The sequence below is a fragment of the Fistularia commersonii genome, chromosome 4, assembly GCF_037954325.1.
Source record: "Fistularia commersonii isolate RoL2024-O1a breed Wild chromosome 4, RoL_Fcom_v1.0, whole genome shotgun sequence".
Classification (NCBI taxonomy): Eukaryota; Metazoa; Chordata; class Actinopteri; order Syngnathiformes; family Fistulariidae; genus Fistularia; species Fistularia commersonii.
The window spans coordinates 18,103,882-18,125,880 of record NC_141287.1 but is presented as its reverse complement, the minus strand read 5'-3'; the positions used below and the strand labels follow the sequence as shown (position 1 = coordinate 18,125,880).

General features: G+C 40.9%; 1 protein-coding gene across 1 annotated transcript in view; it reads right to left on the bottom strand.

The window, feature by feature from the left end:
- Positions 1–20,915, bottom strand: part of LOC147234986 (obg-like ATPase 1) — a 40,929-nt gene extending 20,014 nt beyond the window's left edge. Inside the window, exons 1-5 of the mRNA XM_086145723.1 lie at positions 20,763–20,915; positions 20,578–20,669; positions 15,854–15,997; positions 13,716–13,843; positions 1,543–1,718 (exon numbers count right to left, since the gene is read on the bottom strand). Of these exons, the coding sequence (XP_086001849.1) occupies positions 1,543–1,718; positions 13,716–13,843; positions 15,854–15,997; positions 20,578–20,669; positions 20,763–20,777 (555 nt within the window). The 5' untranslated portion in view covers positions 20,778–20,915. The remainder of the gene's footprint in view (positions 1–1,542; positions 1,719–13,715; positions 13,844–15,853; positions 15,998–20,577; positions 20,670–20,762) is intronic.
- Positions 20,916–21,999: the final 1,084 nt, after the last annotated feature.

Here is a 21,999-nt window from a genome sequence, read left to right as displayed (position 1 = left end):
TTTAAATTCAACATAAATTATGTACTATATTGATAAAACCAGAAACTTTCATGTCCGCCACAGTGGTCCGTCACCTTGAACGGTATTTACTAGCACGGAAGGATTTTGCCACCAAACTAATAAGTTGCAGAGCAAAATTAAATGTGCTTTTAACCAAAGGTGGTTTCCAGCAGGCAAATAAATCCAATCTTATTCCATAGGTTTTCGACTGGATTTTTTTCACCGAGCAAAACTCCAAGCAATTAACTGCCACCAGAATAATTGCGCAGAACTCACCTTTTATTTAATTGAATCCGGGGAAATTACACAACCGCTATTGTTTCGTTTTAAACCATACATTTATAGATGTCAGAGTGAAGCGCACGCTCTGCATATAGATGCCGACATAAACATGTGTATACGCGACTACTCGCAGCTGAATGTGTCGCACAGCCGCCTCAGCCGGTGAGACAATCACACAATCCCTCCCATCTAAAAGCTGCAGCCTTTGATAAGCACCATTCTTTGCCATCTAAAGGGGTCTTCTATAGATTTCACTTGCCAACGTGTGTCCAACCTTTGACAAGTAATGTAGATCATTTTTATTCATTGCCAAAAATTGTTAGCAATTATGTGCGTAAGCGGCCACCTGCCTAGCCTGAATGGCTCCTGCCTGTGGGGCTACAGGGGTGCGGGGAAGTGCTGTTGCCAGTAGAGGGGAGCCGGGGTTGGGGTGGGATGGGATGGAGGGTGGAGAGGGCGAGGGTGGAGGGGGGGGGGGGGGTCTTGTCTGAGGGGAGTCGGGCCTCTGCAGCAGGTGAAATAGTGAAATAGCCCCTCTCGTTAGTGTAATGAGTAGTCAGAGGCTTGGTGTGCTGAGCCTGAAATGTGCCGTGCCGCGCCACATGAAATGCCGGTTCCCCTATGCATCCCGGCCCTTTCCTACATTGCTCGCTCGAATGCACCGCGAGGCATTTCAAATACGAATCATCGCATAAGATATTCAGCCTCGTTACCTTAACGGCCCTATGTGTTTGACATTCAGCGTTTTTTTTTTTTTTTTTTTTTCTCACGTCCTCATATTTTGGCCTCAACCTTGCTTGCAAACAGCCGAGGAGTCATCCGTCGGAGAAACATTCTAAACATTTACCGTATTCATCGCGACGTATGGGCCCACGGGTCACCCGCCGTACGGCCTTGCACAATTTCGCGAGCCGCTGTAGGTGTATAAGCATGAGCAAGAGATGTGCCATGATTTGAGTATTACTTTAGATGAAAAGAGCTGTGTGGAAACACTTTCATTAGCCCGTTGCTGTGACCCGGGGTCGGCAGCTGAATAAGTAACTCTCTATTAATGATTTCTACAGCAGAAAACCCCTGACCCCTGATCACTTTCAATCTCAGAAAGGGAGAAAATGGGGCAGGGGGAGGAGTGAGACCTATTGGAGGGAGATTAAAAAAAAAAAAAACATACTTTTTTCTCCTTAGCCATGTGTGTGGGAGGGTTATTATTTGTGCCTTGCTGTGAGGGGGAGCAAAGGGCCTGCTGGGACACTGACTCACATATTCTGGTTTGAGTTTCTTGTCACCGCCTCTAATGGCCGTCTTCTCCAGCTTGTCAATAATAGGCGAGATCATCTCCTCATCCTTCAGCCTCAGCTCCTCGTGGATGATCTCCATATCCCTCACGGGGTCCACGGTCCCCTCAACATGGATGATATCCTCGTCGTCGAATGCTCCTGCGGCGCGAGGACACAAAGACCCAGACAGGATGTATTTTTCAGCATCAATACCTTGTTACACAAATATATATAATTCGAGCAATAGAATCAGAGGAGGAGAGTCAATGAAATTGATGTGAAATTTGAAAGTGATTTCCACTCCGCACAAAGTATTGGTGTGTTTTTTTTTTTTTTCGAGGACGTTTGGAAAAATAAACATCCACATAAAAAAAAAGCACAGCGGGTGTCACGGTAAATTCACAACGTCTACAATAAAATGATAAGGGGATGTGTTGAATCTTTCTTTTCAGCGAACATTTGTCAGAAGCAATCTCGAGGTTAGATGTGTGACCGAACAGGTTTTTCCGGCAATCTGGATAAAGTTAACGTTTTATTTTTCCAACACGAATGCCTAGAAACCATCGGCGCTCAATGGCCGCCGCGCATCGAAAGCGGCATCGACGAACAACGCGGTTTAGATCAGAAGATATGAGATTAAGACCGAAGAAAGAAAAAGTCAGCATTCACAAACAAAGGAGGTCAGTCTTCCCCCAGTCATTTGTGTCTTAAGCATGGCTGTGCTGGTGATTAGGTAATGAGGCTCTGAAGCGGACCATTTAGCCAGCCGCTGCTTTGAGGACTCCGTCTGACTCTCCAGCAGAGTCAGGGAGTGCGGGGTGGGATGGGGGTGTGTGGATACATATGCCACATAAGAGTGGCAGCCGTTAACATTACGGCTTTGACTGACAGTTTTTTTTTTTTTTACGTTAGTCATTGGGTCTTAATCGTTTTATTTCGACGATATCAATACCCGGCCATCGGGTGCGATGCTTGGCGAAGTGACGCGCCAACACGGTCACGTGACATTTGTCTGCAAAGCGGTCACTTAACACGTCGCCGTTCTAAAATTCACCGATTACTTTCACGATAGTTAATCATGTGGTTACGACTGTCACAATTTTTGTAACAGCAGGATCAAAAGTCATCAGACAACCATTTCATAAGCTATTATCTTATTCATTGATATTTATTTAGTGGCATGTAATTGAAAAACGGTATTATGAAGGTTAACATGTTTTCATTATCATTTTCATCCGTACATAAACGTATATAGTAAATTGCTTTTTCATATATATGGTAATTTGAAGTTGGGGTAAGCAGGAGTCTTCTGCCAATGCCAGTTGTTTTATTTTATCATTTTATCTTTTTATCAGGGGAATTTCCTTTATGCTTTACAGATCCCAAAATAAACATCACATTTCTCCTCTTTATGAGGAAACTTTTGCCTATATGCTTGCAATCTGTATAGGAAGGAACAACGTTTGTCACAACACCAACGCTGTCCCTCCGTTTGAAGACTATACACATTCCAGTTACCAAAATGAGTAACTACAAAGTATTCTTCGATTATGAAAATCACGACACACCTCACATTTCACCCAGTTTACAAGTTTTCATAAATCAGTCAACAACGTGGACTTGTGAAGTTTCCTGTCGTGTCATCGTAGGAAAGTTTCCTCACTCGACAAAGCAGCACAGAGCAGGTTAAGGATAGCTAAGTATCACAGTGTTGAGGGATACTATGTCTGGAATGTGCGTGTGGACTCTGAACGTTCTCAACAATCCATATGACAATCCTGTTGACGCCCGAATGTGTAAAACACCATTGACAGGTGAGGCCTCGCTAGGTAATAATGCTACCGCACTGATCTGCGCTACTCGTCACGAAACCGTCACAGCGCCCCTCAACAGGTTCCGACAGTTATGCATTTACAAATACTGATTAGTCATAGTTGTGCGCCGTCGTCATGACTCACGCTTGAGATTCTGGCCAGCGCGCAACATGCAGCGTGGAAATAATCAGATCACTAGATCGGGTGCAGGAAAAAAAAACTTCCGCTGTGCTAATGAGATTCTTTAAATGAGCGCTCGTTTCATTCAAGGAAATAGTAAAATGGGTCGTCAGTATGTCATTTTCTTTTTCGGTCAATTCTGGACTTGAAAATGGATGGAAAACCATGGCAAGACAATTTATCGTCAACTAATGTTAGTGGTTTTCTGTGGAAACAAAATGCATTTGAAGTAACAAACAGAAGAAACAGATGCCTAATTTAGTTGCCTGATTTATTGTCACATTCATCAAGTATGTTTGGGGAAATATTTTAATTGTCACATAGCACTAACAAGATGATCATACAAGATATTACAATCATAAACCGATTAGAAATATTTTAGCATACTTCAGCTAGCTCATTGACCCTAATAGATTAATATTTATGTGTTTTTCATGCAAAAAACTTAGTTGGTGACTTCTTAGTGTAGCCTGATAAGGTTTGAAAGTAATAAGAACCCAAGGAGGGTGAGATAACTGATTTATGCCTCTTTTACACTTTCACATCTCTCATTAGTCTAAAGAACAGAAGCCACCTTAAGATTCTGCACCAGTGGCCCCCATTACTCATGCAAGCCACCAGAAGCTGTAGACTTCCATGCAAGCTGTCATCCTGCACGTTGTCCTCGTGGCGAAATGAACTTATCCAATTACTCTTTGCCTAATCAGGGTGTTTTGGTTCCTCTCCTCTTGCAGAGGTACTCCACAGTATAAACAGTTCACTTACGCTACACGGAAAGGGGCTAATCAGTGGAATTATTGTTTTGTTGCTACAATTTACCAGCTCCCTGTTCTGCGCTGATTGGGATGAAAATTTGCTATTGTGTCCATATGAAATCAGAAACTACAATGCAAAGTAATCATTTTGTTATCTGCAAGAATATACATTCAAAATGAACAATTATAATGCACAGCTTTGACACCATGTTTTTAAAATAGACAGCGCATGTGAGCCCTTTTGGTTGAATTCATTGCATGTAAATGAGGATCACAGAGGTTTTGGGGGGGGGGGGGGGGGGGGGCTCCTGTGGAAAGAAATCAGCCATGATTAATTTAAATCACTACTAATGACAGCATTTAAAAAAAAAAAAAAAAAAAAAGTTGCACAATTTGTCAGAAGTATTTTACGACACCGAAAAGAATATTCAACACTTATGATGCCTGTGTTATATTGTTATAGATCCATAATTAATAGACGCTGATACATCAATAATTCAAAGGGTTTAAGTGAACAGGAGCAGCTGATCATTCACAATTTAGTCATCAGCTGACACCCTTCTCTTGCTGACACATATTCCAAAGTAATTTCCTTTAATTAATTTCGCCTAATTTAACATTTACATCTACTTTACGGCCATCCCATTTAAGGCTTTTTGAGCTCGAGAACAAATGCACAAGGTGAAAGAGAAAAGAGAAATCTGAGGGGGCAATCTCCACAATTAGTCCTTTAACTACTGGGTTGGTGTATAGTGAGAAGCTCTTATGAGGCTGCGGCGCCACACCAAGCCTCAAGCAATACTGTAAAACACACACACAAACAAAAAAAAGAGAGGAAAAACCTTGGTCAGGAGTCAGGTCTATGTCAACCTGATTTTGGCTGATTAATTTCAATACTGTATGTTTTGTGAAAAAAAAAAGAATGTATATATATATCTATATCTATAGATAGATATAGATATATATATCTATAGATATATATATATATATAAACAGGTGCTCCTTTAGTGAACAAAAGGACCAGTCTCGATGGGGCGAGTGCTGCTCAATGGTCTAATTAGAGGTTAAGCTCTGTAAAATTATTGACCTGTACGGCAAGCTGGTGCTGCCAAAGAGGATATAAAGATGCAGACTGAACCTCCCAAAATGATTTTAGAAGCCTGAATTAAAGATAGATAGATAGATAGATAGATAGATAGATAGATAGATAGATAGATAGATAGATAGATAGATAGATAGATAGATAGATAGATAGATAGATAGATAGATAGATAGATAGATAGATAGATAGATAGATAGATAGATAGATAGATAGATAGATAAATAGATAGATAGATAGATAGATAGATAGATAGATAGATAGATAGATAGATAGATAGATAGATAGATAGATAGATAGATAGATAGATAGATAGATAGATAGATAGATAGATAGATAGATAGATAGATAGATATAGATATAGATATAGATATAGATATAGATATAGATAGATAGTTGATATAGTGCCACCCCCAAAGTTTTATTTTATTATTTCGAGACGGGATGTTCTGTCTTAAACAGATTGCTGTTTTCACTCATGCCAAGTTTCAAAGTTTGAGAAAACCCAACTGTTATTTTTTTTATTTTTTTTTGTTTTTTTAATTCTTCACAAAGAGACTGTCTAGGCAGTTATCTGAGTCAAGTTAAGATCAATACTGATTGAGCTGTTTCCTCTGATGTTGCTACCTGGGAGGATATGTGGTCAACATAATTCAGTTAAATTACAGTATTCATAGACTTCTAACTTCCTGAGCATGTTTTCACATGCGAGATGGGTACGGGCACATCTAAAGAACTTACATTCCTCTTGCTGCTTTTAAAACGCTCATGCAAACTCAGCGCTGCAATTCTCCTGGTATTCAGAGCAGTAAAAGCTATTTTATGAGTCTGTCAGGAAAAGCATATTATGGATGTCTTTCCAGCATAAAAACACAAGCAATGTACATAACAGTATTTATGGTTTTTCAGGAAATATCTTCTTGACAGTCATTTTAAAATATGTGAAATCCCCGGCAATTCGTAGCGTGCTACCTATGTAACAGAGTTTGTGGCGTATTCAGTGTTGTTTCATGTGTCAGCTGCAGCAAATGCATTGGCTACTAAAAAAAGGAAAAACAGCTTGAAGCCAGAAAATGATGAGTTTCAAACCTTTGGAGATACACTCATGTTTTCTTAATGATCCCATCTTGTCAAAGTAGATTACAGTGCTCAATAGTGTGAATATCAGTATTTCACATGGCGTGTGTAATATTTCAGCTGCAAATGTCTCACAAGACCGCGTAATGCAGGTGCGTCTTTTTCCCAAGTCTGACACCAGTGACGGAACAGACGCGACCGACAGCGTGAACGCAAAAGCCGAATGCACGTCGCTTTGACCCGTGACGAAAATAACGCGGTCCGTTTCTCGCAAACTCTTGACAAAAAACAAAAGTGTTAATTCCTTCGATATTAGCATAACCTGCGAATCCCATTTATTTTGTTAAACCCCGGAGCACGAGGTTGCTGGGATTGAAAGGAACCTCCAAATGCACACCGCTGTTGTCCCACATCATTCTGAGAACAAACCTTTTTAGATCCTTAACTACTATAGTGCTGCTGATTGCACAGGCACCAGCAATTTCCTAACCAACCGCCACCTGAACAATGATGTGTTCAGCTTTCAGGCCCTCCGGCCTTTCAAAGGAGAATCATTTCACAGTTTGGAACGAGATCTCCATAGCAACTCCTCTTTGAAGGGTTTAGAATCACCATCCAATAATTCTATGATCATCGGGCCTTGCCATTCCCAGTGGTTCTTTTCACAGCGGACAGGCAAGGGGGGGGATTTGAGGAGGAAGCCGGAAGATTCTACAGTCTATTTCAGGCAATTCATCTTGCAGCCCCATTAGAATTCAAAATATTGCGACCTTCAATCACCAAGCATGTTATCTGGAGCTGTGGCGATCTCCACTCGAGATGGGTAGGCATTTTGCTCTAATCATCCACGATGAGTGGAGGCTGACAAAAACTCTTCATTCTGGCTGAAGCAAAATGCTTATTTAAATGCTGTGACAGCACCTCAGCACGGCCCCAAACACACAAAAGAAGGACGATCCCACCACAGCTACATGTAAATGATCTGGATTTGTAATCGCGGAAACAGTGACAACGAGTAGAATTTAAAAAAATTGAATTTATGAATTAAAAAAAAAACAACAACGGGGTAGTCATGATGAGTTTTCTTTTTTTTTTTTCAAAAAACTCAAAACGAAAAGACAAAACAACAGTCGCGAAGCATCGACCGCGGCCCGCTTCTTTTCTCACACAACCTCCCCAAAATGAGAATAAAATATATCTTTAAGCGCATCTTATTCATTGATTTGTTTAACAATGAAGGGATTTGAGAAAGCGGACAGTCTCGTCAAGAAATTCGTAACTACTGACAATTCTTGAAAACAATTTCTTCATACTTTTTTATGACACAAAAAGTTTGATGCATTCAAAGTGTGTTCCAGCTAAAAAGTTTATTTACATTGGTGAATATTAATACCGAATAGCCTCAATGAATGAAAATGCATCTGTCAGCAACGGAGGCTTTTTGATAGGGGGGATGAATAGTAAACAATGTCTTTTTAATAGCTATTACAAGATGGTTGAATTAAAATGTCAACACCAGAAATAATTCAGAAAAATGAATGGATGACATTTTCGTTTAATGACAGATCTGTTTAGATTGTCCTACATGGAGATCGCCGTGCCGCGTCGGGTATTTTGGATGCTTGTCAAGTTTGAAAATTTGTGAGTTGGTGAGTGATAATGTAAAATTCCTGGAGAGCAGCCATTACTGGCGTCAGTAGGACGGCAGGTCTGCAATAAATCACCTCAGTCTGAATAGTGAATCCAGTTTGTTGTTGACGCCTGTAGCAAAACAATCACTTTTCTTTGTTCAGTGCAAGCCTCTGTTGGTGGAGTGCGCGTTGCTATCTGCATTTGTAAAGACTCCACTATGTTTGAACAAATGGAGTAACTTGAACTCAATGTGCTTTATTGTAATATTTACCACACAAAGAGGACTCAGTGAGACTTCTATTAGAAATGTGGTAAATTTTAAAACCAATCCAACGCCTCGGAGTTGAGGTTCTCCAGCAGGACTAAACTGTAATTACTGGTTTTAAATAGTACCGTCCGATATTTTTGATTTCGATTCATTCAATTTCATTTCAAAAAAACATAAATTGCGTACTGTAGCGTGAGTTGTTTTTTTTTTTTTTTTGGGGCACAAACTAACATAAAAACAATTTAAAAAGGACTTCTTTTTGTGATGATTATATGAATATAGTAACGCTTTAGTCGCGGAAACACCTGGTTGACGATAAAACGTCCGTTTGATAAACAAATAGCTGTCGTTGGCCACGGCCACGCCACACCAACTTGCAATACAACCCTGTTCCCGCTTAAATCCAGGTTAAAAAAAAACAAAACGGAATCCCTTGCACCCCAAACCACACCAACAAAAATCCCAGAGACCTAAAAAACACACAGAAAACAAGCATCCACATAAACCCCAACATTCACGACTCGCTACAATATTTTCATGCACAAAAAAAAAACAGCATTAAACTGGAATGGTCATTCATTCATTGATTAGTTATACCGCTTATCCTGCAGTCAGGGTCGCGGGGGTGCGAGAGGAGGCTGGATTCTTTCCCAGCTGTCATCGTGCAAGAGATGGGGCTCACACTGCACCGATCACAGAGCCACATAAAGACACGTGCAACCTTTCTGTCATCCACACGTCGTATAGAGAGATACAACCATTCTGTCGGGACATAAAAATAAACAAAGCTGAATTCTGTCATTTGAATTTTGTGGGAAAGACAAGTTTGTGTGGGCAGCGTTAAGGATAAATGTTAATTTCATACTCAGTGCAGTTACATTATGCTGACGAGAGTATTTGTCAGCGGTAGCAGACGCAGAAGCAGTTTTCAAGGGACGACCATTATCCTAATGGGTTGTCATCAACTAATCAATTTCCAACCTGGTTGGATTCATCATATTTCACAGCAAGGTGCAGAAGTACTGGAGATTATGATCAAATTTGCCCTGCAACAGGTGTTTCCGTCTCTCTTATATGTCGCTGTCTGCTTTACTTGTTCTTGTTCTATTTAAGCGCCCCTAAACGAGAATGAATAAACTCCAGAACTGAGCACATAATTCGCGTTTTTTAAGATACGACTTGGTTTAAATGATGTTGTGAGGTGGCCCGGGTATACCTCTATATGGTGTGATCATTACTATGTATTTATACATTTAAAAAAACGGTGTATTAGCATGGTGTAAACTGGTGTAAAGGGCATGAGTAGCATTAGTTGATTAACATAACACAGACTTCTATCTGCTTGAACATGAAAACATTTGTGACATGTTTATTTACTGAGGTGTTGCATAATTCTGTATTGAAGCCGGTCCTGAGGGCATTATGATTGTGCGATAGATAATACAGCTGATTAGGAATAAAACAACTATTTTTGTCTATAATGAGCATTTGGATGTCTGATTATTCTGCCAATCAAACCTATTCAAATCATTTGGTCAATAATGATAACCAAGCAATAAAAGAAAACTTTTCCAAGAGCTCATCTTAATAAAAAACAAACAAAAAAAAAAAAACGATAAATGTCACTTCACTTTGAAGTGTGACAAACAAAGTCATGGGAATCTTCACATGCAAAAGATTGTAGAAGCGGAAGAAAAACAAGGTGGGGAGCATAAACTCAAACAGGAATTCAGGTGTTGAAAACATGAATATCACAGTTAGACAAGGGCCAAAAATAACAGCTACTTTCCAGTTGGCTGCTCGTAACCACAGCCAGTCCCAGAAGATTAAATGCATCTGTAGGCTAGATACTTAACTGAGAGTCGTGTCACTGAAGATAGGTCTTCATTAGAACTAAACTAGAGGTTTCCTATGGAGATGGGGAAACTATGTGAGCATTCAAACATCTAATTGCTAGAAACCAAATATCTGGGAACAAGGCCAGCTGAGCCGGCCAAAGAGCCGGTAGGAAACAGAGGAGCGGATGAAGTAGAACATGTCTATGCCTAGTCTCAGACGGTGAGGATCCAGCAGAGATCCTGGCACTGCAGAAGCAGTGTGAACACTTTGCCCGCAGAGCATTTTGTTATGAGATCGGGGAATACCGGGGGTTGGACAGTATTTGCTTTCACCCCGTGATCGTGTTCCGTAATAGTTTTTCGGACGGTTCGGTCGAAAGCAAGTCCGCTTTTTACAGGCTTCTCAAACAATGCTGAAAAATATTCACAGCATACAGAACATAGCAGTTGAGGAATTTGTGGAGGAAAATCCAGTCTAACTCCTCTCGGATGACTAACGTTAAAATTTTACCCTTTCGTTATACCTTGTTTGACCTACGGGGTTTTGTACCTAACGCTCACGCAACTCCAGAAATGTTGGACCAATGAACCAAAACGTCTAAACTATGACCTCATTCAAATCAGTTTCCTGTGTTGTTATTTTGCGATCATAGCGCGGTGATTTACTCAATAACCAAAACCGCTGGTAAATTCGCTTCAAGTGGTTCAGCATGCGAGAGGGGACACATCGGCACGTCAGAGCTAATAAATGTTAATTCAGGAAAAAAAAAAAAAAAAAAAGGAAGCATTAAGTCTTTCATTTTCTTGTTGTTGAGGTTATTTATTTTCTTTGTGTTAATAAAAATAAGAGCCTTCCACCAAAAGTGTAATGTATTTGGTTATTTGTGTTTATGAAATATGCACAGCATATATTATATTGTACATAAGCATAATGTATCTTAAAATACAATAAAGCACAAGAGCAATCATTACAATGTTTATAAGATATAATGTGTGATCGGCGTTTGGATTAGGTCATTTTAAATTAACTTGAGGAAAAAAATTGTAGTCCGTGAACTTGCCCTCTTTGGTACGGAAGGAGTGGGAAGTCATACACACTGGATTCTAGATAAAACCTGCTTACCCTCAAGCACGGTGCGCTCTGAAGGTGAACCGCTTCACTCCCTTTCAAGGAGGTGACAGTTGTTGTGAAGAATCTAACGAGTCCCTGGCTGAGCATCATTGTGTATAAAGTATCAACCCCGAGCGGTTGACAGGATGGGGTCGAAGGTTGACTTGTCTGTTGTTTTCTATTAAACTTGGAGTTGTTTTGGCGGTGCGATGGTTCCTACCGCGGGAATTTAAAGCGTTGGGAAAACCCGGAAGAGGGTGATCAGGAGGAATAGCCTTGTGAGACGGATGTGATAAACCCAACAGAATGTAAACTCACATCTGGCCAAAGATGATGGAGTTTTCACCAACAAAATCTAAATAAACATTTCCTTTATCTCTTGGGGGGGGAGTTGACACGGAAGCCAAGTGGGGAAATATAAAGCAGCTTCTCTGGATGAGGTCCGTCCGCACTGTCTGCGCAAGGCAATGCTCACAGGGGCATTACAGTACAATCACAATGCTCAACCTCCTGGAGATGGTCCCTGCCAGGGTGCTGGAAGGAACATCGTGGCAGATTTGGGGACTTCTTATTTCCAGGGGACAATGTGTCCTTGTAACAAGACAGCGTACCAGCTCTTCACACTGTAAAGCGTGTTTTGAGACGCGTTTATTTCCTGGCGTGAGAGGAGGCGTGCCAATGTGCACCCCTGTGAGTTGTATGCTAGGGCTATGGGACTATTGATACACTCGATTTTATCTTGTTTTTAAAAATACAGATGTATTTTTGATGAGTCAGATATAATCCGCATGGGTGTTGGTCTCCATCAAGGTGTTATTCATAAGCAGGATTTCAAGGCTTGGCTCTACGGTGCCCGAGTGATCCATGAAATTGTTTTTGCCAGACAACGTATTTGTGACCTTGTAAGACTGAAACCTCAGGTTGCCTATGGTTCCATTTTACAGCCAAGATTGCCGAAGGGGCTTTTTAACAGGATGCCTGTTACACGCCTCCCATTCGAGGCGGTTTCAAAAACCTCGGGTCGTAGAGGCCGCGCATCACAAGCGCCTATTGGTAGGATGGCATGGGATCCCCAAGGAGAAACTGGAGTGCTGTAACTGGCAAGATGGATGCTTGGACTACGTTTTTTGGGGATGCTTGGATGGATGGATGGATGGATGGATGGATGGATGGATGGATGGGGCTTTGCATTTTTCTTACTTGTTATTTTGCTCATAATTCAGTCAAAAATGTTGGACTGCCAAATGCGTGACAATCTGTCTGATGAACCTGACGGATAAAGCACTCGGAGCGGGTGGTCTACGAGTTCTGGCAAATTATAGAGGCAACTTATAGAAGAAAAACAGACTTTTCCATGGTAAACAGAGACATTTCACAAGCATTGTGGGGAAAATGGTCACAATCTTAACGTTTTATTGTCCAGCTGTTCCACCAATAACTGTAATCAGAGCTCCATTCACACATTGTGAAAGTCATTAGCAGCACACAAAGGGTAAACAAATTCAACTATTTTTAAACGCACCCTTGAACTAATTTCCCTGCCATTAATTTGGGTTATTCTAGCATGTAACTCTTTGAAGACAAAGGGATGTCACAGACACCGAGGAACCCGAGGCACTGGGAGACCTTGAAAGCAATTTGAAGGTGCCCTTCCTGGAGGAACACAATAGGTTTACTTATCAAAATAATCACATCTGGGTATTCACAAAAGTCCTGCATGTCTAATCTTTTCCAATACACTGACATACCTTCATAAATACCATACCACTTATACCTATTTAAACATAGTGGTTCGGATAGTACTGGAGATGTTACAAATGTTAAAGCGATGGATATCCTTATTCTCACAGAAACGACAACTAATAGAATATACAATTTCGATTTAAATTTCACATTTCAAGGATTCTCTGGGGTTCCTCCCACTATCCGAAAACATGCAACAGATCTAAAATGACCAGACTTGTGGCTGACGTAGTGAACGGTTGTATATCTCTATATGTATCTCTATATCGCCGACTGGTCCAGAATAGACGCTGCCTCTCCACCTATGACAGCTTGTGCAGGTATGGATAATGAATGAATGAATTATTTCATGTTCCAAAGAATCACACTTGATAAAATAAGCCAATGCTCCACTTTGGTGGTCCTCAACGTGATTCATTATGCAAAATTCACTGCTGACAATAACAGATCCTCTGGGTTTTGGATGGACTTGGCACGGAACATCACTAGATGCCTTGCAGGTGCAGTCGCCTCAGTGGGGGGGGGGGGGGGGGGGGGGGGGGGGGCGATGCCGCTGAAGACTGCGTTTACAGATTTTATGTCGGCGTGATCGTGATTTGAAATTCTATTCGCGAAAGCGACCCTAAACTTGTGACTTACGTGCCATGTGGAAGATGCCGTCGCAGGCGCTGATGTGAGACAGGAAGGCGTTTCCAAGTCCCTGGCCGGCGTGAGCGCCTTTCACGAGCCCTGCGATGTCCACAACATTGAGAAATGCCGGGATTTTGCTGCAAGCATAAAAAAACAGATAACATTGTAAGCCGGTGCAATACTTTATACGTTACCAAACTTTTCAAGAAAACCTTTTATATGAAATTCATTCACGTTGCAAGGTGTTTTATACTTCCTTCATGCTGAAAATAATTCATTGGCGAACCGTCGAAAAGCCTTTTGGAATTACTTTATCGGAAATCTGTAACAAACTAAAACCGCCGGTGAAATCAACACGGCAGTCCATGCAAAGAAAACAATGAACGTATTAATGGCACTTTCAAAATTTCCGGGAAAAACATGAATCTTTATTGACAGAGGAGTAAATTTAGATAAACATCAGCTGCAGATTCCATGCCTATTATAACGGTGGAACTCATCAGCCTTTTTAACTCACACGGTTTGTTGTTTATTGACAACCGAGTCTAATGAGTCACAGATCACTGCATCTAACAGTCTCTTGTTTTTCATGATTAAAGTAATAGCAATTATACCTTTTAGGCGATAATCCAGAGTTCAAGAGGCAGCTTTCAGCCAAATCCTTGGCCTTGATGTGCCAAAATTTCCCACCTAAAGGCAACAAAAAGTACCCGGACCACCACGGGATCCACTTTTGACACACGAACAGTCGGAGAAACATTTTCACATCTGAATTGCGCTGTAGTGGCACAATGGGCCGGTGCTTAGCACTCCTGCCTCACAGCGAGAGGGTTTCCATTTCAAATCTGTTGTCGGCCGGGTCCTTTTTGAGTGGAATGTGCCTGTGTGGGCTCTCTTCAGGATCAGGCTTCGCCTCACAGTCCGAAACCATGCCGCAAGTTAACCGGGGACTCTAAACTGTCCATACGATTTACGAACGAGAGTGCGAATGAGTTTATGTCTCTTATTATGGCCTTGTGATTGGCCGGTTGAGGGTGTGGCCTGGCCAATCACAGGTCCATTGACAGCTGGAATTTTGGCTCTAACCCACCCTGTGTGCAAGATAAGTAATGTAGAAATTGATAATGACTGAATAAATGATTTGTACTGTTTGTTTATTTTTTTTTGTAATACAAATTGTAATTTGGCACATTTGAAGAGGCACAGTTTGACATAAAATAGACACAAAAAAAAATTGTTTTGTGTTAAATTGCCCAGAGAACTGTACCCTAATCTCATTTATTTCATGCCACCTAACAGAAAAGTATTAAAAGAGGCGCTACAAGTCTTGCCAAGTTGAAAGCTTCAGCATCTGTTGGCTCCATCTGCTCTGGCTTGGGGAGCTCGTGGAGAGACAAAGGATCAACGTCATGGGAATTTGAGGGTCTTTAGTCCTATAAAGTACCCGTTTTTAAAAAATCTTATACAGAAACACGTCGATGGGATGCAACATCGTCTTTTCAACCGACAAATACTTCATGACGCGATTCAAACAGGGTCAAAGCGTCGGTAGTTATTTTTCTAATCAATGAACGCCGTTGGCTTGTTTTTCCAAATGAATGCCTCGCAGGAATCTGAAGGAAGGGGAGCTCCGGGTTCTGCTCTCTATTCCTCAAGACATGCGGTGATTGCATCGCACTAAATTGGGATAAAGTATGGACGGTGGAATCTATTTTGCCACAATAGGACAAAACTGTGTACATTCTGCCTGAAATTCACAGTGCTATTTGAAAACATGCCAGCTAAGTTCTTCCATCTGGAATTTTTGTAGTAAAATGCACATCCACAGTGGGGTTCAATGTAGCAATTTTGAATGGCGAGATTATCCACCATGTGTCAGTGCGGGCCTGCAAATATGAATTCAATCTGCCTCAACAGCCTCCGGAAACGTGTATGATGGCCAGGTGGTGAAGGTTGAATTGCTTCAGCTTTTTTGCTTTAACAAAAACCTTGGTAGCATCCATACATCATATTATGACCATAGCTACATGTCAACAACATTGCGATATGTTTTTTCTTTCTTTTTTTTTTTTTTTGTCCACCGTGAGACAACTGTCAGCCACCGCAGATCTGAAGTGTAAGCAAAAGTGAACGGCAAGACCCCATACCTGACTGGTTTGTGGAATTGGCAGAGGAAATCATAGCGCTCATCTGGAATGGGCACTCTGCTTTCATTTGGGTCAATGGTGCAGAAGGGGAAATTTTCGGCTGCAGCCTGACTCTTTGTAAGCACGTTGAAAAAGGTTGACTTCCTGGAAATAAAAACAGCGGTCAGGTCAATCCATCTAAAAGTGCTTATAGAGCCTGATGGGTTGACAGTATAATCCATCCTGAAACACTTCAGTGACTTATGCAAGACTGGCTATTTTTTATTTTATTTATCTTTTGCACAAGAGGGGGAGGTACTTCAAACTGACTTATGCTTAAGCACTTGAATTAAAAAATGCTCTGTAAAACATCGCGCCCCAGTACAAGGCCAGATAATCTCATAATAGATCAATTGTATGTGAAATTGGGGGGCAAATGACATTTCTGATAGATTTCAGTTATTGAACTAGATCTGCTGTGCGCTGTGATCACAGGGAGATTTATTTCACACGGCACGCACACCTCAAGTGTGCTTCAAAATTTACAGACAATGGCAAGTGTCCAGGAGTAATAACGGCGTGCGGTTTAACTATAATCCAGGATTTTCCAGCCCCTCACTTGGTGCTTCACATTGAAATGATTGTTTGCTAAGTCCTATAGACATGAAATTGCTCAAGATTGCAGAAGTGCATGCATTAATTCCTCATATAAAGCCTGATTGTGTCTAACGTACTTGAAGCCCTTTTGTCGGGTCACCTTGGGGGGAGAGGCGGCGGGACAGTTCGAGTTAACACATTCAACGCTATCAGGTGCGCAAATGACCACCATTTCAAACAAAGTGCTTATTTTTTGAAGTAAAAAGCAGGGAGTACTCAGTTGTCTATGAAGTGAAAAGTTGCTTCCGCTGAAAAGTTAAAGCGGAACTGGACTTGGAGGAACGGTGCCGTTGTGAGACATGACAGTGAAGAAAAAAAATATCCTAAAGTGTAACACTTAGGATTTTCTTTTTTTTTTTTTTACACCTTTTTTTCTTTTTAATGGACTCTCAGAGTTGTCACGGACATCGTGATGACAGGTGACACGCGGATGAGGTTAAAAAGTTTTTGGTGGATGCTCGAGCATCCCCCTCACAAACAACAGTTTGAACAACAGTTCAATGGTAAGATGAAAATGCTGCCATTTTCATTCCACAAACTCTGAACACCTGCTCCTGCATGGTATAATTTAAGCTGAGGGGCACTATACTACCTCTAAGTTGTAGTGCTGCTTTCAGATACTCAAAACTCGCTCAGAAATCTCAGTCCTTAAAATCTCTGGAAATTCAGGGAGGAAACTAAGAGGACAAAGGGAGAAAAGCCAAATTATTACCTCTTGCAAGTCATTCATCTGCTATTGGCACATGTATTCAACAGGCACACAACCACAACAGGTTCAGTTCAGCAGTCACAGCCCAGATGGATCACTAGCATGCGAAAAACATGGCTGTTTGTCCCCGTCCAAGTCTTAAAAGTACTTAAAAATTCTCTCTCTACTTTCTTCCCTTATCTCTGTTATGTTTAAAGGGCACTAGGGAAAAAAATGAAATAAAACAGTAGGGTGATAGTTGATTTTCAGGTAGCATTGAAATCAAAATAGTTCAGCTCAGTCAGAAAAGATCAAGATCATTCAGCCTGTGGATTTCTTTTTTTTTGAAAACGGAGTTCGCTCTGCTTAATCTCTGTAATTATTTTGGCAACTTAAAACGTGAATGTTTTGTAGCAGTCAATTGGTACGTTAAGAGAACTGAATGCGACATGGTCCTGGATTCCGTCTCTTGCAGGAGCAAAAGCTACTACAGCTCAGAAAAACTAATTAATGTCGCTTCCAAAAATCCACCCAGTGCAATGTTATCATTCAACGGAGTGTTTAAATAAATCATCCATTTGGAACTGTTCCTTTGGGGCAAACTCAAGCTCAGATGGCGAGGAGGTGCATGTCATCATCATTGTTTGCATTGTAATGACAGAGAAAAAAAAAATGCAGAAACAAGCCCTTTTTTAAGCATATGAAATTAAAAAGTTTAGGTACAAAAATACACAAATTGATAATTATAATAACAAAAAAAAAAATAATTGAACGGCCTGTGTCAAAATCAAATTACTGGACTAAAATGAAAATATATGACGCTGGGAGAAGTAGAAGCCATCTTGTTAATGCACAACAAATTGGAAAGGTGTGATTTGTCATGTACCTGCCAGGCACACATACCGTATACACAACATTGTTTCTGGTGTTCTCATAACTGTGTGGATTTGCATTATTTCAGCAAATCAATTCAGACTGCTGTGCGTGGCCCTTGTTATGGCTGATGTTTATTCTTATATAAAAACATGGTGACATCCTTGCTCATTTGTCACTTTCAATCCAAATTTTAAAACCCCGCTTTGCTTTCCCTCCTCAAATGCCCTGTTAATTTCATCCTCATCTAACTTACCGTATATTTATGATGTTCCGGGACGACACTTTGATAACTTTTGTCCGTTCAGTGTACAGTGTTGTAAACAACCGTGGTTATATAAAAAGATTGTTACAACTGATATCAATGGATGTGATTGACACAAATGGCACATAACTCTTGAGCGAGTAGGTAAAAATGAACGTATTGCTCATTGAATTAATTAAAGAAAGCTTTTGTCATATGAAAACATGATGAATTCATTCAGAGACCACTCTCGTACATTGGCTACTTCCTATGTATAGACATTTTTAATAATAACAATAATAATAGTCATAACATTTTTGTAAAATTCATATTGCTCTTGCTGAACTATGACATTCACTGGCAGATAATCTACCAGCTTATAAACATTTATACTCAGCTCATTTTTTCCTGTTGCATGAGTGTCAGTATGTATCTCTTCATTGCAGTCTTTGCAAGGGAACTGGCACATTTGACAAGTCGCATTTTGCTATGCTTAATGTATGCTCTAATAATGACTAAATACAGATAACCATTAAAAAAAAACATATAACCGTTGGAAGTAAGAAATGGGACAAGGCTTGCGTCGAATAGATTTGCATGCCTCTGACAACACCAGCAGCGTCAAGGTCTCATGGAAGTTTCGAGATCGCGTGGAAAATAACTTTGAGTTTGAAAGTGAATAAAAACGTCTTAGGAGCCGTGGCGGGAAGGGGGGGCACCTGACAGCTTAGAGATGGATGATCAGCACAGCCCTTCCTTTGGCTCAAAAGGAAGTCGTGCACCTTGTGATTACTCTCTGTCACCGGGGTTGCCGAAGGTCTCGTTGGACGCTGACAAAGTAGATTTGTCTGACCGGGACTGACGTGCAGGTAGTGTGTTAGCCTCTGTAACACACGGCACTACGGCACACAACACTTGTGAAGTTGTCCACCTCGCTGTATGTAAATGCCTTGCAGGTTAAGACTCTGAGCAGCCGTCACATTCTTGTGTTCGAGAAAAACGTTCAAATTGACGCCCAATACCGATTCAAAAACACATCACTGCTGACCCAGCTGCTATTAAACAAGAAAGGGAGAACATCGGGCACTTTTCCATACTCGCTATTTCCTGCAATCGTGTCTCTCTTAATGGCAAAGTAACATTTCTTTATTTACACCTGTATTTTCTCACATTGTACATCTTTCACATATATTCCTATAACACACCCTCTCTACTTGCACGGCACGTCCTCTGCTTTTAGACGAAAGTAGAATTGCGCATCAAGAAAACTGCAACGATGAAATTTTGCATTGCGCTTCTATTTCTTTGTTGTGTCTGAACAGCAGGTTAAGATGGTTTATAACTATTTAATTTGAATTGCAGAAAATAGCATTGCATTCCGAACACTGGTTCAAACAACCACAGTGCGGATCACCATCATGTTTTTTGAGACAATCCTGTTTTTGGAGGGAATAATAAACAACATCTGAGTTTGTGGGGCTTAAAATTCATTCATTCATTTCCCTGATATTAAAGAATATTAAAGAAACGCATAAGAACGGGTCGAAACAGGATTTCCATCCTGAATAACTTTCACAGGGAAAAACACTACCACAAAACTTAGTACTACAGCAGATGTCAATGGTCTGCATAGTGATCTTTGCTTGACTCTAAACAGTAATCATATAATTATTTTGAAGGTGCAGCAGAGACCGAGAGTCACGGGTTTGTTTTTATTTTTGTTCTCCACATACCTGAGTGGGATTTCTTTGACTTTATTTTATAATTATACAGGTCAATATGCAAGTTAGGACTTGTGGAAATGCTAATTTTCTTGGGATTTTTTTCCTAACAATTGACTGCTTGAAGATTAGGTTTATTGTTTGATCAATACATTCGATAAAGAATTTGCTATACTGTATTTCACTCTTTTAACCAAATTCTGCAGATTGAAGTCCAGTTGGTGATTAATTGGTTTTTTAACCTTATGGTAAGCTCAATATAGTTTATTTTCGTGCGCTACCTATGTCTCCATCAGACTGTTTCAAAGTTAAACAGTTGAATTCGTCGGCTGCAAAAACGTCATATTGACCCGCCGCTCGCCTGCAAACTCCCATTCACATGGTAATGAATTTAACCTGCAGTGTCATCACTTCTCCTACAACTATACTTGGAAGCACGTGCGCCGGCGAGCGTGCCAATAGTTTGGTCGCTGACCACGCTGACCACGCGGTCGTAGTGCATGCAGTGTATTTCACAAGGGAGTCGCGGTACCCATCCAAGTAAAAACGATCTGTCACTCACCCGACATTAGGAAGGCCGACGATTCCGATTTTCAGTGAAGTTCCAAACCGTCCAATCAGCGGCGGCGGCCTCAGTGCATCATTCCCTTTTCCCTGTGAAGACCATGTGGAGTCGTCTGCCGTTACATAACCTTAAAAGCGCATACTTTTTTTTTTTCAACAGAGACTGTCTTTGGCAACACACACCTTCTTCGGAGCCATTTCTCACTCTTTAGTTTTCGTCGAGTCCAATGACAGCTCGCCAGCTCGTGGTGAAACCACACTCATTGACAGAAAACGGGCTGAGCTAAATTCTTGGACGTAGCCAGCCTGCTCTTTAACAGCCTCCCTACTCTACAAATAGAATATGCAGCTTCTGGAAGTGAAAGCTGACACTGTAAGCCGACTGGATGACCCGTATATCCTAAATTAGTCGTCGGCGCCGTCGACGCAGGGTGATGAGCCGCTATCAAATCAATCTGACAGGTTAAAGAATTGGATGGCAAAAGTTTGGTAAAAACTTTTCAGATAAGTGCCTATTGTCTACATCGGCCTGCTTTCTATTATCACCCCGGCGTGAACGTGCATCCCCGTGCAAACGAGCTCGAGAAACATCCTCTTTGTTTTTCCTTCCAACAGCAATAGTCTTCATCACTTCTGCACGCCAAACCATATATGCCATCCATTTCTAAGATGTGGTCTTACATACCTGCTACCAAAATAATCCAGGACCTGGCAACCTTTGAGGATAAACTGCTGCAAACTGCAAGCAATAAACTGATTGCAAAAAGCAGATGAGATGCATTTTCAGTTTACTGGTTCCCATAACAAAACAAAGACTCCAACGGAAATTCTGTCCCAATCCAAATAATGCCGTGCACGAAAACTCATAATTTTTAAGCGTCTAGATTAAAGGTTATGCCCAATTTTCATTTAACGAAGCTCTCTCAGTCAGTCAGTCAGTCAGTGGCTGTAGTAAACAGCCCAGAGAGAATGAGAGAGAGAGAGAGAGAGAGAGAGAGAGAGAGAGAGAGAGAAAGAGAGAGAGAGAGAGAGAGAGAGAGAGAGGTAAAGTGGAATGCATCTTTGCTCTCACAGTTTCTTCCAGCCCCATTTGAGGGAAACAGGTGTAGCCACATCAGCGAACAAAATTACAACAATTAGTTAAATGTCCTCAAATAAACTTCCCTGAGCAGAAGCAGAGGCAAAACCCAAAAAAAAAAAAAAAAAAATCCAGTCCAGCAGTCTATCTAGCTCAACATGCAGAAAATGAGTCTGTAATAATCTGGATTTGAGGCAAGTGAGGTGGCCATTGTAGAGAGAATTTAAATGAATAGGTTTGAATTAATCATTTATCTTTTGTTGATGGATGCACCCCCACTTAGACCTATCACAATAGATCCAGAGCATTTTGTTCAACCAAATAAATCATTCCCATTGTTTA